At 41.6% G+C, this 12,509-nt stretch overlaps 1 protein-coding gene across 4 annotated transcripts in view; it reads left to right on the plus strand.

Annotated features, from left to right (window-relative positions):
* Positions 1-358: 358 nt before the first annotated feature.
* The window catches only part of SLC25A26 (solute carrier family 25 member 26), a 91,685-nt gene continuing 79,534 nt past the window's right edge, over positions 359-12,509 (plus strand). For all 4 annotated transcript variants that reach the window (XR_012634322.1, XR_012634323.1, XM_074914740.1 and 1 more), the window contains exons 1-3: positions 359-515; positions 2,430-2,586; positions 4,225-4,334. Coding sequence is in view for 2 of the 4 variants with exons in the window: in XM_074914740.1 (XP_074770841.1) it covers positions 483-515; positions 2,430-2,586; positions 4,225-4,334 (300 nt within the window). In the remaining 2 variants the exon portion in view is untranslated. The remainder of the gene's footprint in view (positions 516-2,429; positions 2,587-4,224; positions 4,335-12,509) is intronic.

Raw genomic sequence — 12,509 nt, forward strand, 5'->3', positions numbered from 1 at the left:
CTAATCAGATCCCAGCTCCAGGTGGAAGAAACCACGGCGGCCACTGCAGCACCCCAGAGCCACCCGGGCGCAGCTGCGCGGCAGGGGCAGCAAAAACGCCTCTTTCCGCCCTTTTCTGGAGCGGCATGGCTGCTAGCGCGCAGCCAACCACCGTTAAGTAATAACTAATTAACGCCTAGTGATAACTAACGTGTGCTTTAGCTCTTTCACCGCTAAAGCTTTAGTGCGAGGCTCGGCGCTAAGGGCAGGGGGAAGGGCGGGGCGGCAGGCAGCGGCGTCGCGGCCCGCTGTGCGCATGCGCGGCGCTCCGCACAGGCGCAGTGACGTCACGCTCCCGCCTGACCGCGGGTCAGGGGCAGTAACATGGCTGCGCCCGTGCGCAGGCCCGGGGCACGGCTACAGTGCGGGGTTTAGTACCGTCCCGCGGTGCGAGGAGCCGGTCTGTGCTGCGCCGTGTCGCCGCTGGCTATCGCCACCCCTCCATGGAGCCGCGGGAGTCCTGGGCGGCCTTGGCGGTGAGTGCGCGGGCCCGGGCCTGCCCGTTGCCAAGGCGACGCGGCGGCCTCGGCTGCCGGCGCAGCGCTGGAGGGCGGCGGGAGCGCGCCTGGGCTCGTCTGCTCTTGGCTTCAACAGCCCCCCGCGGGCGGGGCGTGTTGGGGCTGTGGAGAGGCCGCGGCGCTGCTGGGTGGGCGCACTGTGAAGCGTGTGCCTTGCCTTGCGCTGCGTTTCCCGCCCTCAAAATCTCCTTTTCCATGTGTGCTCGCCGCAGCGTCGCGTGCGGGTGGGTAAAGCCTCCAGTCTCCATAGCCGGGGGCCTCCTTGGAAAGATCCGCCGCTCGCTCTCGGTTCTGTGGGGAAAATCATGCACATGGTGCCCTGGGCTAGCGTGAGGGGGAGCTGCGGGCCCCGCGCCTGCTGGGAGGGTTGAGCTCCCTGCCTGAAATACTTCAGGGGCAACCGGCTGCCAGCTGCAACATGATGGTTCAGAGCAATTGAATTAGGTCCTGGTTTTGTTTAATCGTTTCGATAGAGTTAAGTTTAACAGGCACGGCCAACTCCTGGTAAAGGTTTTTCAGCTGTTCAGCTTTTGGTAATGCTGCTGTTATTGCAATGTGGAGGAGAAGGTGCGTTTTAGATGTCTTACTATCTAAAAATCATTACTGTTTTCTGCAGATGGTGTAAGCGCATAGGTATTGTCGCCCTCTGGCAGGTGCTCTATTAGCTGCTTCATGAATTTAAATGACGTTTAAGATACAGAACTTTGAAAACTAAAGAAGCAATTAGTAACTTCTGATTCATGTTTTAACAGATGGCTAGATTAAATCTGATTAAATCTGATCAATGTTATTTTGAGCAGATAAGGATTTTGATGAAAAAGAGCGAAGAAAAATCAATGCATGCAAAATAGCCAACTAGATTAAAAGAGTAATTAACTTATTGATTAAAACTTTAGTAGTAGATAGTGAACACCTCTCTGAATCCTTGGTTGGTTGGCCCTGACAAAAAGATCAGAGTAAGACACGTGATTTGTTTTCAGGCTGAGTTGAAAATCTGTGCAGCTGTTTCTTGTGTGCTGTTCTATATGAGGTAGACTTCAAACTATGTTTTCTGTTCCGAGTAACAGTGCATCTAAATAATGTCTCATTGATTATTTTTTTTTAAATTAGTTTTTCTATTTATTTCAGTTTCCTCCTCCTTTTTTTGACAAGTCATTATTTTCTACAGGTCAGCCATGTCCTAGGGAAATTTAAACTAGAAAATAATATAGAAACACAGACAATGGATAAAGATTGATCTTTAGTTGGAACAGTTTTTTTAGGGTTTGGTTTTAGGAATTGCATTTCCTTATGACTTTGAAAACATTTTTATTTAATATGTGGTGGTTTTTTTTTTTTTCAGGTCAGCAAAAGAACATAAAGCAGTTTTACTTTAGGCTTTGTTCAACAAAGGAAATAGGGGGGTAACACTTTAAATGAAGAAGTTTGCTGAACAAATGTCAGTGTGCTTTCTAGAGATGATTACAGGGGAAGCAGAATTGCTTCTGTCTTTCCCTGATCTTATCGTACAACTTCCTAGAGGTGTTGGTCATTCTTCGCTGTGTCATCTTGATAAGTGGCATTCACTGTCTTGTTTTTATGTGTAGTGGTAAAGTGTTGCATTGCTTTGGTTGTACTATTCAGACTACTGAGGTTGTTATGAAAATACCTTTAAAATGGTTTAAAGGTTGTAGTATCTGTTTCTTTTCTTGAAGCTTCCTTGTTATAGCCGTAGAAGCTACTGAGCTCTGTGTAAGACTGTCAGTTTATAATTTGACCTCGGAAAGGATATGGTCAGTAGTGCTTTGGTTTAGGCATGTTTCAGTTACAGAAGCACCACAGCTTCACCTCTGTGAATATTAATGCACTTTATTCCACGGTTTTGTCTCAAAGGCTGGTGGAGTTGCTGGTGTCTGTGTCGACTTGATCCTTTTTCCCCTGGATACTGTAAAAACAAGACTGCAGAGTCCTCAAGGATTTAGGAAGGCTGGTGGCTTTCGTGGCATCTATGCTGGTGTTCCTTCCACTGCTATAGGATCCTTTCCAAATGGTAAATTTTCTTTGGCATATGCTTTGTCTTCTTTAAGTGGGACCTTACATAGTATAGGCCATTTATGTCTGTGGCTTCCTCTTCTGCAGGTGACTGAATTCTGTGAGTCCATGTCCAGCTGTGAAAAGCAGTTGCTAGAATTGTACAGTATTGACCAAACGCTTTGAGCAAGCCTGGAAGGAAGGCTGCTGCATGTTTACTCTGAAAAACAACCCTTACACGTTGGAAGTGTTCCTGGATGTCTCTTGTAAACCTGCCCTTACTTAAAGGGGCACCCTAAAGCATTTCCAGGTGCCAAAGAGGGCTTGAGTCTTGCTTGCCCTGGACATTTTTGTCATGACCCACACTTCCATGGTGCTGGAAATGAAATAAAATTAAAAGTGCTTGAGCACTGGAGGTCTCTGAGCTAATTGCCCTGGAATTGCTATGCTGGTCTTTTTCTCCCTAGAAACAACTACATTTATAATGAGAAGACATCAGGAATACTTTTGAAACTGAAGTTTTAAAAAAGTAAATGCCTGTAGTCCCTGCAGAGAAAAGGCATCTAAAATTCCTAATGCCTTTGTCCATTTTGTCTTTGTAGGGAGGGATAAAAAAGTAGCAAGCTATGCTGTCAGTAATAAATGTTAGGAGAACTTTGCTGACAAATCCACTGACACCTTCAGATGTTTGATGTCCTTCCTAAGATGATATAAAAAATTTCAGTTCTTTATCTTGTCTGCTCTGTTATCTCCTTTTGAGGTGATAAGCATCTTTTGATTAGCAGAAGGCAATTCACATAGCCCTTCTTTACAATTAAAATCTCTTCCCCCGCAAGACATGTCAGTTTTTTTCAGGATTTACATCTTCAAAATCTGAACTGTGGTTTTATCTTTCCAACATATGACTGAGAACAGAAATTACCTTTAGGAGAAGGAGTAACCCTTAAGGTGCAAGTGCCTTTGTAGCTGACTGTTGCAGTGAATAAACACAGCTCATATTGCTGTGCTCAGTTTAGTTTTGTATGTTTCTTGTTCAGTGGACAGGAGTTTTGTAAAAGTCTTTCAGAGGCTTGGAAGAATTTTTTTATGGAGCTAAAATGCAAAATATTAAACTGATGATAGCCAGGAAGAAGGTATTAACAACTGCTACTGAGACAGTTTTGCACATTGCAGGGGAGCAGACTTGTATTGATGACTTCTCAGTTGCCCTGGTTTTTTCTTTTCCATTAATCAGCTGGTTGGTTTGTTTGGATTGTTTGGGTTTTCTTCTAAAAAATAAAGACCATCCATCCAATTCAACCAAACAACCTCCTCTCTACCCTTCCTATCTATGAATATGGAAGATACTATTTTTTCAAAACCTACTGGATGTTCATGACTAATTAACACATCTTTCCTTATCTCAATACTAAATATGGCCATAAGTCCTGACACCTTTGGTATTAATGGGAGGTTTGCCAATGATAGCCAGAAGCATGAACTTCTGAAGGAGTTATTCCACAGATTGTGTGGATACTGTTGTACTCCTTTGGGGCAAAAATATCCTGTTTTCAACTACAGTTGCAGAATAATAGATGTCCAAACTGTATTAAATGCATTTGTGCTAGTTCTGTGATGGAGGAACAGTTAAATGACTGCATGTATTCTTGAATTTCAGCTGCTGCATTTTTTATCACCTATGAGAATGTGAAATCTGTGCTGCACCATGGCTCTGCACCTTACTTGACTCCAGCGACACACATGGTGGCTGCCTCCCTTGGGGAAGTGGTAAGGAAGAGTTCATGTATTGTGTGTCTGTGGGGAGAGAGGAAACCATTCAATTATGAAAACTGAGGTTTGGTGTCCTATCTGACTTTTTTGAGCGTTGACCATCTTTATACTTATGACAGTGATTACTAAAATATTACTTTTTAATTAAGTGTTGGCACTTGTTTATTTACTTTGAAACAATCCTTACAAGTCAGTAACAATTCTTAGTAGGCCTATTGGCTGATCTTGCGAAGTCAGTAGACAGTGGAAGTGTGGATTGTTCCAAAGTCTGAATACAACTTCACATGGTAGTGCTTGTGTGTCAGTGTTAATAATCAGGAAAGGCTTTTACAGCCTTTTGGCTTCATATGGGGTAGTCATGGATTTTTATTTTTAAATTAGCCGTAAGATAATGATGTTTTATGTAAAGTAGGTAGGTGCCATCACCTGAAACCCATGCACCTTGGTGTGTAGGAACCAGTATCTCTTCCTCCTTCCTCCATGCATTCCCATTCAGCCAACACCCTTTATCAAAGTATTTAATTGTATTTACAAGCAGGGTCTCTTAGTGGGTGTACAAAGTGATGTGACAGGATCGGGCAGCTGGCAGCTGTGTAACTTCACCTACCAAACAATGTGTAGTGCTTTCCTGATGAAGCCTGTCTCAGTGGAAAGGATCATGGGGAATCTAATGAAGTTTTTTTGCCTCAGGATGGACATCTGTATGTTTTAGTGACAGCTTTTCACAGGGACAGCTTTGCACAGGGACTCTCTGATAGTTCTAGCCCTTAGTTTAGTGTATTGGTTGGGTTGTTGTAGTATAAACATACATGAGAATAATGAAAATAATTTCTATATACAATCTTTTTGGAAACTCTTTCCCCCCACTTTTTGAAAAAGTTGCTGTGTTTCTTATCCATTAAATCCATTACTTTGTTTACAGCATGTTCTGGAGCTGCAGGTAATGGCTTGCTTTGCCTGGGTTTATAGAATACCCAGAATAATTGGGACCATTTTCTGTTGAACACTTCAGATGATCATTAAGGAAGGTCACAAGAGAAGCCTGTCTTGTTTTGATGCCTAGGTTGCCCTTGGCTTGTTAACAGCATGGACTTCGCAGAAATTAATTGTGTGTGTGAGTGGGTGGGTTTTTGTTTGGTTTTTATACTGTAAGTTACAAATGAAATAGCATTAACCTATTGAATGTAAGTAACAAAATACCTCTTGCCCTTGTGACTTTCCAATCTAGTATATCTAGACTGTTTCCCAGCTTATATTAACCACTCCTTAGAAATCTTTTTTTGTGTTGTTGAGAGAAGGAAAAGTTTTCAGTACTAAGGAAATGTCAAGGCTTTGACTTTTATATTCCAATTTAAGACCATAAAATTAATTTCACTGCCAGCCTGTAATGCCAGGGTGATTGGACAACGTGTAGATCCACAGAGTTGAAAGTTTAGCTCTGGTAAGAGCTAGTACGTGACACTGTAACAGGAACTGTGCAAATAGACTGTAGAAAGTGTTGAAAGAGAACACTTCTGGATGTGATCAGTGACCATTTCTGTGTAGATCCAGACACAAACTTGTCTATAGGTGATGATGTTTTGTCCTAGAAGCTTGAATATTGTGTTTTTAAAAACTGTTTCTGAGGTTATTTGGAAACAAAAAGAGCGAAGTTGTTGATTTGGGCTAGCTGAATGAAATTTATTCTAGGTTCAGCAAAATCCTTCTTTCCCCAGATACTCCTCGTTTTTAATTGCAGAGCTGGCACAGTGCCTTGGCAGTGTTTGGGACAGGGTGTCCAGCTGTAAACAGGCCATTACTGTTCTTGCCAGCGCTGTCCACCTCCTTTCTCCTGCTTTTGTCACACTTGGGTGTTTCTTGGCACTGCAGTTATGAAATGGGGTGTGAATTGCTGTGTTTCCCCAAGTGTGGGGGAGGAGAATGGGCTGTTTGAAATTAGCTTTTCTGGCTCTTTTGCAACTTAGCCCATGATGTGGGGCAGAAAAATGTATCGCGTCCATGGTTCCATGTTCTGCTTTATTAACTGTTTTTAAATCTCTTGTGACACTGGCTTCTTTCTCTCCATCTCAGGTACCTGTGTATTTGTACTCCCCGTGGGGACTCTAGATTACTTGTAGGTTGGTCCCAAGCTACCAGGGGTGCAAAGGGATCTGTGCCATTTCGGCTTTGCACCAGGTGCCTCGCTATTGCAGCAGCCATAGCCTACTACTTCCCACGGGAAGCGGCTCAGCTTTCCCTGCTCTCTGTGGGTTCAGCTTTGATTCCCAAGAAACTTTTATTCTTCTGTGAAAATGATGCAGATTAGATTGAACGGGACTTAGCCAGGGAACTTAATTTAACATACCAAACACATGAAGGTAGGTGGATGCAGCACTTACTAACCACTCTGGTAGTGGTTATAGGCAGGAGTAGGTAGAATGTGATAGATTTAGGACTGGGTGGGATAGGTTTGTGTTGCTGCCTCAGTGAATTCTTTTTGGTCTTGATTAGATCCTGTGCTGTCAAGCTGTGACTTCTGACTTAAGGCAATGCACAGAACTCATTTCCATGGAAATTCTGTACAGGCTGTTAGAAATCAGCGTGAGGTTCTTCACCACTCCGGCAATGCATAGCCTTTAAATTCCTTGTTTGCCTGGCATCTCATGGAACAGCAGATCCAAGAGGTGTTTTAAGCTTCTCAAGTGCTGTTTCAGAATCAAGCAAAGTGACGATTTGACTTAAGAAGGAGTGCCAGTGTTCTGTGATTAAACTCCTCTGGGAAGAAAGGTCTCTTCTTTTGTGAGTGGGTTATTTATGACATACTTTCTCTGCCTGTGAGGATTCTGTGAGAAAACTGTAACAGGGTAATTCAGTCATCAGCAGACAAAGAACAGTTGTCTACAGATGACTCCTTACATGATTACAGAACCTGTTGCCTGTTTTTTCAAGGTGGTCTGTAGTCTCGTGACCCTTACAGTTCAGGCACTTAATGCTTTCATTTTCGGGCTGACAAATGGGGATGCATCATAGTTAAATGAGTTGCTCAGGGCTGTCTCATGTGCTTGGCTCTTGCTGCTCTAAGGCCAGAGAACTATGCAGTGATAGCCATTGAAATGGCAATCTGACTTTATGGTGTGGAAATTGTGATGTTGTAACAGCCATTTTTCAGCTCATAAGATTCTGCTTTTTGCTAGCTTTTCTTCTCCTCTTGGTGTGATGGGAGAACTAAGCTCTAAAATAATTGAGATAGGGATTTAGAGGTTTGCTACAACAAATGTGTAATAAAAATAGCACAAAGCAAGATCTTCTTACGTTTTACGTAAAGTCTTATCTGATCAATAGAAATATATAAACTATCCCAAATTGCATCAGGGTGAAAGTTATAATTATAGTGTTATTGATTAGTCATTACATTTTAATCGGGGCATAACCGCTGGGACTAGTATTTTGTCAGTAGGTTTTTTTAATACTTACTTCTCCTTTGTACACTTTAATAATTACTGTGCTATAAATTGCTTTTAAATATGAAATAATAAGCCAGAGACTCTGTCATGTTAGGATTCCCAAGGCACCTCTTTGCATTTCCAAACTGTCTTTTTACAAAATGGAGAAATTAAGATTTAGAGCAAGAAACTGACAATGGATTTCTAGATTTGCTGCTCCTTCACTGGTGAGCATAAATGAGTCCGCTACCTCCTTGTGCATCAATAAAATGTATGTGCTAAGCTTAAAGATATGTTAATGCTGACTAATCTGTGTTTTGAATGTGACCCAGTAAAAATAATAAAATAGGTAAAGAGTTAAAAATGCAAAGGTTGCATCAAGATACGTTAAAATATATGGGAGAAATCGGTCGAATGGGAGCTCTTAGTTTTTATAACAGCTGCTCTTTTGTATTGTTTACAGCCTGTATAAATTCATGGGAAACACAGTTGCCTGGAACTGGTTTGGTTCAATTTCCCAGTTCCAGGCTGAGGCACAAAACCAAGCAGTAAAAAGTCAGAGGCTATAGTGTGGTCTGTTAGTTTTTTTTTGTCTTTCAGTCAGGAGGAATATAGAAGGCTAATCTCATCTCCCAGAGTGAGATAAAGAAAAGTACATACAAAATCTGACCCTGTTAAACATAATTATTTTTTCCTATAACTGAATCTTGCTGTATAGGGACTCTGAATATCCCGTAATACATGAAAAATTACTTACAAAGACACAGCCAAAACTCTAGAGGGCAGATACGTGGCATATCATCCTATCTCATCAAGGAAGAGTAAGGTTGAAGAATACATGAGTTACAAAGCAGGGGAAAACTCTTATTATACCAGTTGTGTAACTGAAATTTGGAGATAGGAAACACACTTACTGTATCCAGGGCTTTGGAATTTTTCATCTTGACTCTACATTGCCCTGTATGTTTAGTCTGCCTGTATCTTTACAGTGAGCTGCCAAATGTGCTTGGAAAACATGATGTCATAGGGAGTGGAAAGGAAAACCAGATGTTCTAAAACTTTTAATACTAAGGCAGTGTAAGTAACTCTGAGAAGGAGCAGTATTTTTAACCTCCTAGTGCCTATTTTAAATAGTAACCAGGTGCTTCTTGCAGATCCAGACTTAATTGTACAGCTTCAGATTGATTTGTACAGAATTTTTAATGTTAGTTTAATATGACAGTTATACTATTAATTACAAAAGATTTTGATAAAGAGAAGTCCCCCTCTGGGCCTCCCCCCCCAGCCTCCTGCAAACATGATTTTATGGGACAAGTTTAAGACTGTCCCAGTTTGACCGATGAAACTTCCTTCGTGAGTGCCAAAGTGGTTGAATTCAGCACAGTTAATTTTACATCCTGCTGGCTTTTCCGTGGAGGTGAGAATAAAGTCGTTTGGATCATGTTCTAGAGAAGCTAGCTGACAACAGCCTTTTCCATCTAATATTTAGATATTGTTATGGTTACAATCTGTGCTTTGCAAGATATTTAGTGAAGGGTTTGGGCTGTTGCTTGTAAATATCATGTTCACTCTTATCTCTGTGACCTTTTATTTTTGATTGGCCATGTTTGGTGATGTCTTTTTTTTTCCTGCTAGGAAGGTAAGCTACTTTGACTTTCAGCTCACTTGTGAGAAAGTGTGTGAGGACTGAGGACCAGGATGGGAGGTAGACATCCTGTTCTTTTGGCAGTTAGCAGTAATGACCATGCTCTGGAAATAGATTACCAATTGAAGTTATTGAGCTGGTTTTGTCCTTGTGTAAGCTTCCAGAGTACTTTATGATTACAGTGCTGGAGATGTGTTGACACTGTGCAGTGCATCCCCAGGGCTACCAGATCCCCAGGTTACTTGCACTGAAGTGGTGTGTCTGCAGAGTGTGCCGTAGCACCAGGCAGGTAACTCAGATCGTGAAAGCTGCCTAGTCATATTAGTGACACTGCTTGCATTCATTTGTCCTGTTAAATTTTTAAGCTGATGTAGCCATGATACTTTAGGTTCCTCATGTGTCTTGTTTTCCTTCTGCTTCAGTGTCTCTGCACTGTGGTCCCTTAAGTTGTATAAATGCTGGTCAAGCTCATGGGTCTAGGAAGGTGTTTCTGTTCTGGCTGCAAGAATTGTAAAACGTGAGCTACCTACTAGGCTTTGGTGGAGCACGAACCTCATAGGAAAAGCTGGAAACTTTGGCTGTGTTCTGAGAGAGCTCTGAATGGTTAGGTAAGGACTGCTCCCTCTGAAGATGGTAGGCTTGGCTGTCCTCAGCAAGAAGGATTTTGATATAGCCTCATACTTCAATTTTTTCCAAAATTTGAGAGAGAGATGTTGAATCAATTTGAATGGAAACATCCAAGAGTCTGTCACCTCACTGGGGAGAGGGGATCATGTGGCTCCATAGGGAAAGGTAAGGACGGGTATTTCAAGGTGAAATTCCAAGCTCACTTGTGTATTCCAGTGTGTTGCCCCTTAAGATACTTTTATGATAAGAGCAAAGTGTGGTTCATCTGTGATTAGCATCAGACCCTCAGTATTAATAACTTGGGAATTTTTTAATCTGCTGTTGGGATGTGTCAAATAGGAAAGCTTCTAAATGCAGGAATTATCTGTCTGGGGAATTCAGCTAGCTTTTTCTAGTCCTAACTTGTTTCTTAGCAGAAGCAAGCTCAAATGCAAGTTTACAGTTTGCAAGTCATGATTCTGTACAATGACATTTTGAGTATGCTTTTAAATCAAATAAAGGTGGAAATTCCATGTTTGATATTATTTTAGGCTTGATTTTTTTTTCTGGGTGGAGGGGAAGGGCGTTTTAGACACAATAGACAAAAATCATGTTGTCTATCTCTGTCCAGAAATCAGCCCCTTCTTCCCTCTACCCTGGTATCTTTTGAACCAGTTAACTAGTTTCAGGGTTTTTGAGATTCCTGTTCTTCTGCTAGTATATTGGTATGAACTCCATGAGAGTAACTGGCTAAGTCAGAGAAGGAGGTTGTTATTAATGCCCATTCTGAAAAAAAGGCAGAAGAATGAGTCAGATAAATCCACAGAGTAATATCATGAAAGAATCTCCAGCAGGATAATTGGTCAGGGCATTACTGTGTCATAAGCCCTAGAAGATCAGCTTGCAGGAGCCCAATCTAACAGAGATGAAACAGCTGCTAACATCAGACATGGAGTTAAGATTTTAGCTGTTTGAAACTCCAAAACTTGCACGTTGGAAGTTGTGGCTTTTCAGTTCAACAGGCAAGTTCGACGCTCTAGGGAGAGTTGCTTCTGAATCATCAATCATCTGCTGCAACAAAAAAGTGATGTAGTACTTACTGTGTCTAGGATTTGGGCTAATGGCTTTGAATTTTTAACTGTCCCTTTTCTAAGAACTGATAAGTGAACAAAACTGTTTCAAAACAAAAATCTGCATTTTCTGCTTTGCATGCTATCTCCTCTCAACCAGTGTAGTATGTGCTGGCAGACCATAGTATTTAAAAGTAATATCCAAAATCTGACAGCAGTCAAAGTTTGATAGAACCTCTTCCACAGTACTTAAGCTTTCTTTGCTGTTTTCATTGATCAGTGCCTGCCATTTTAGGTGTGACTATGTCTTTTGTGCTGTGTGTATCTGGGTGCATGTAGGCACTGAGAAGGGGAACGTGCTGACCCTGGCAAGGTGAGCAGTCGTGGGGAGTGCAGCAGCGTAGGTGGTCTTCTGAATTAATCATGGTGGATTTTGAAATATTCATAAATTAATCTAGGTGAGGTCAGGTCTGCAATACAGAGGCTGCAAGATTTTTGCCAATCCTCATGCAGAAGTTTAGCTGAGCAGTGATTGGAAGATGGTTGTGAAGGTGAGACTGCTGCCATTGAGAGCTAATGTAGAGCGGATAGAAATTCAAATTAGAGCTGCAGCTGAAAATTGGTTGTAAATAAAGATGAATGGAGGCCTGAATCCAGAAATGCTGCCAACAAATTCATCATACAATTAAAGGCTGAAACAGCAAATTAAGAACTGTCAAACACCTAAGCAGCCACCCATGCTGATTTTCTCTTGTATCTTCCATGTTAACTGTGTGTATTGGCTCTTCTTCATCAGCTACCCGTCCTAGATTGCTTTGTGTTATCTACTCAGTTCAGGGCTTGGACGACAGTAGAAGCTGGATGGTTGTCATCTCTCTTCTTTCACTCCTAGGGCTGATATTCAGCTGATCAAGAAATATTTGTAGCTCAAAATGTCCACAGAGGAAAGCTAATTTGGGTTAAAGTGTGCAAGTGAGAAATAAATAATTTGAAAGTATTTCCTGATGGATTTCCTGGCTTGCAACATATTTTGCCAGAGTCAGCTTTGGAAATGTCTGAGATAGTTTAAGGTAAGTTTATTCCAAAGTAAGATTCTGTACAGGGTTTGTCAGGAATAACCATTTCTGAATAGCTCCATATGTGGACAAGCCTGTAATTTTTTTAAGTGAAAAGGCTGTAGGAAAGAGTAAGGGATCAATTAAAGGAAAATACTTGATAAAATGCAACGTAGTTGAAATTTCCGTGTTCTGGGCCAATGTAACCCCAAGAGACTGAGCAAATTGTAAAATACTAGTCATCTTTCAACAGGAGACTTAATGTGTTTTCAGAAAATATTGCCTGTGTTCTCTTGCCTGGAATCTCATTAACATTTGTCCTCCTGTAACACAGCCTGACCCCACTTGGCTCGCTGGAAACAGTTTTATGCTAG

Source organism: Athene noctua, chromosome 10, assembly GCF_965140245.1.
Source record: "Athene noctua chromosome 10, bAthNoc1.hap1.1, whole genome shotgun sequence".
Classification (NCBI taxonomy): domain Eukaryota; kingdom Metazoa; phylum Chordata; class Aves; order Strigiformes; family Strigidae; genus Athene; species Athene noctua.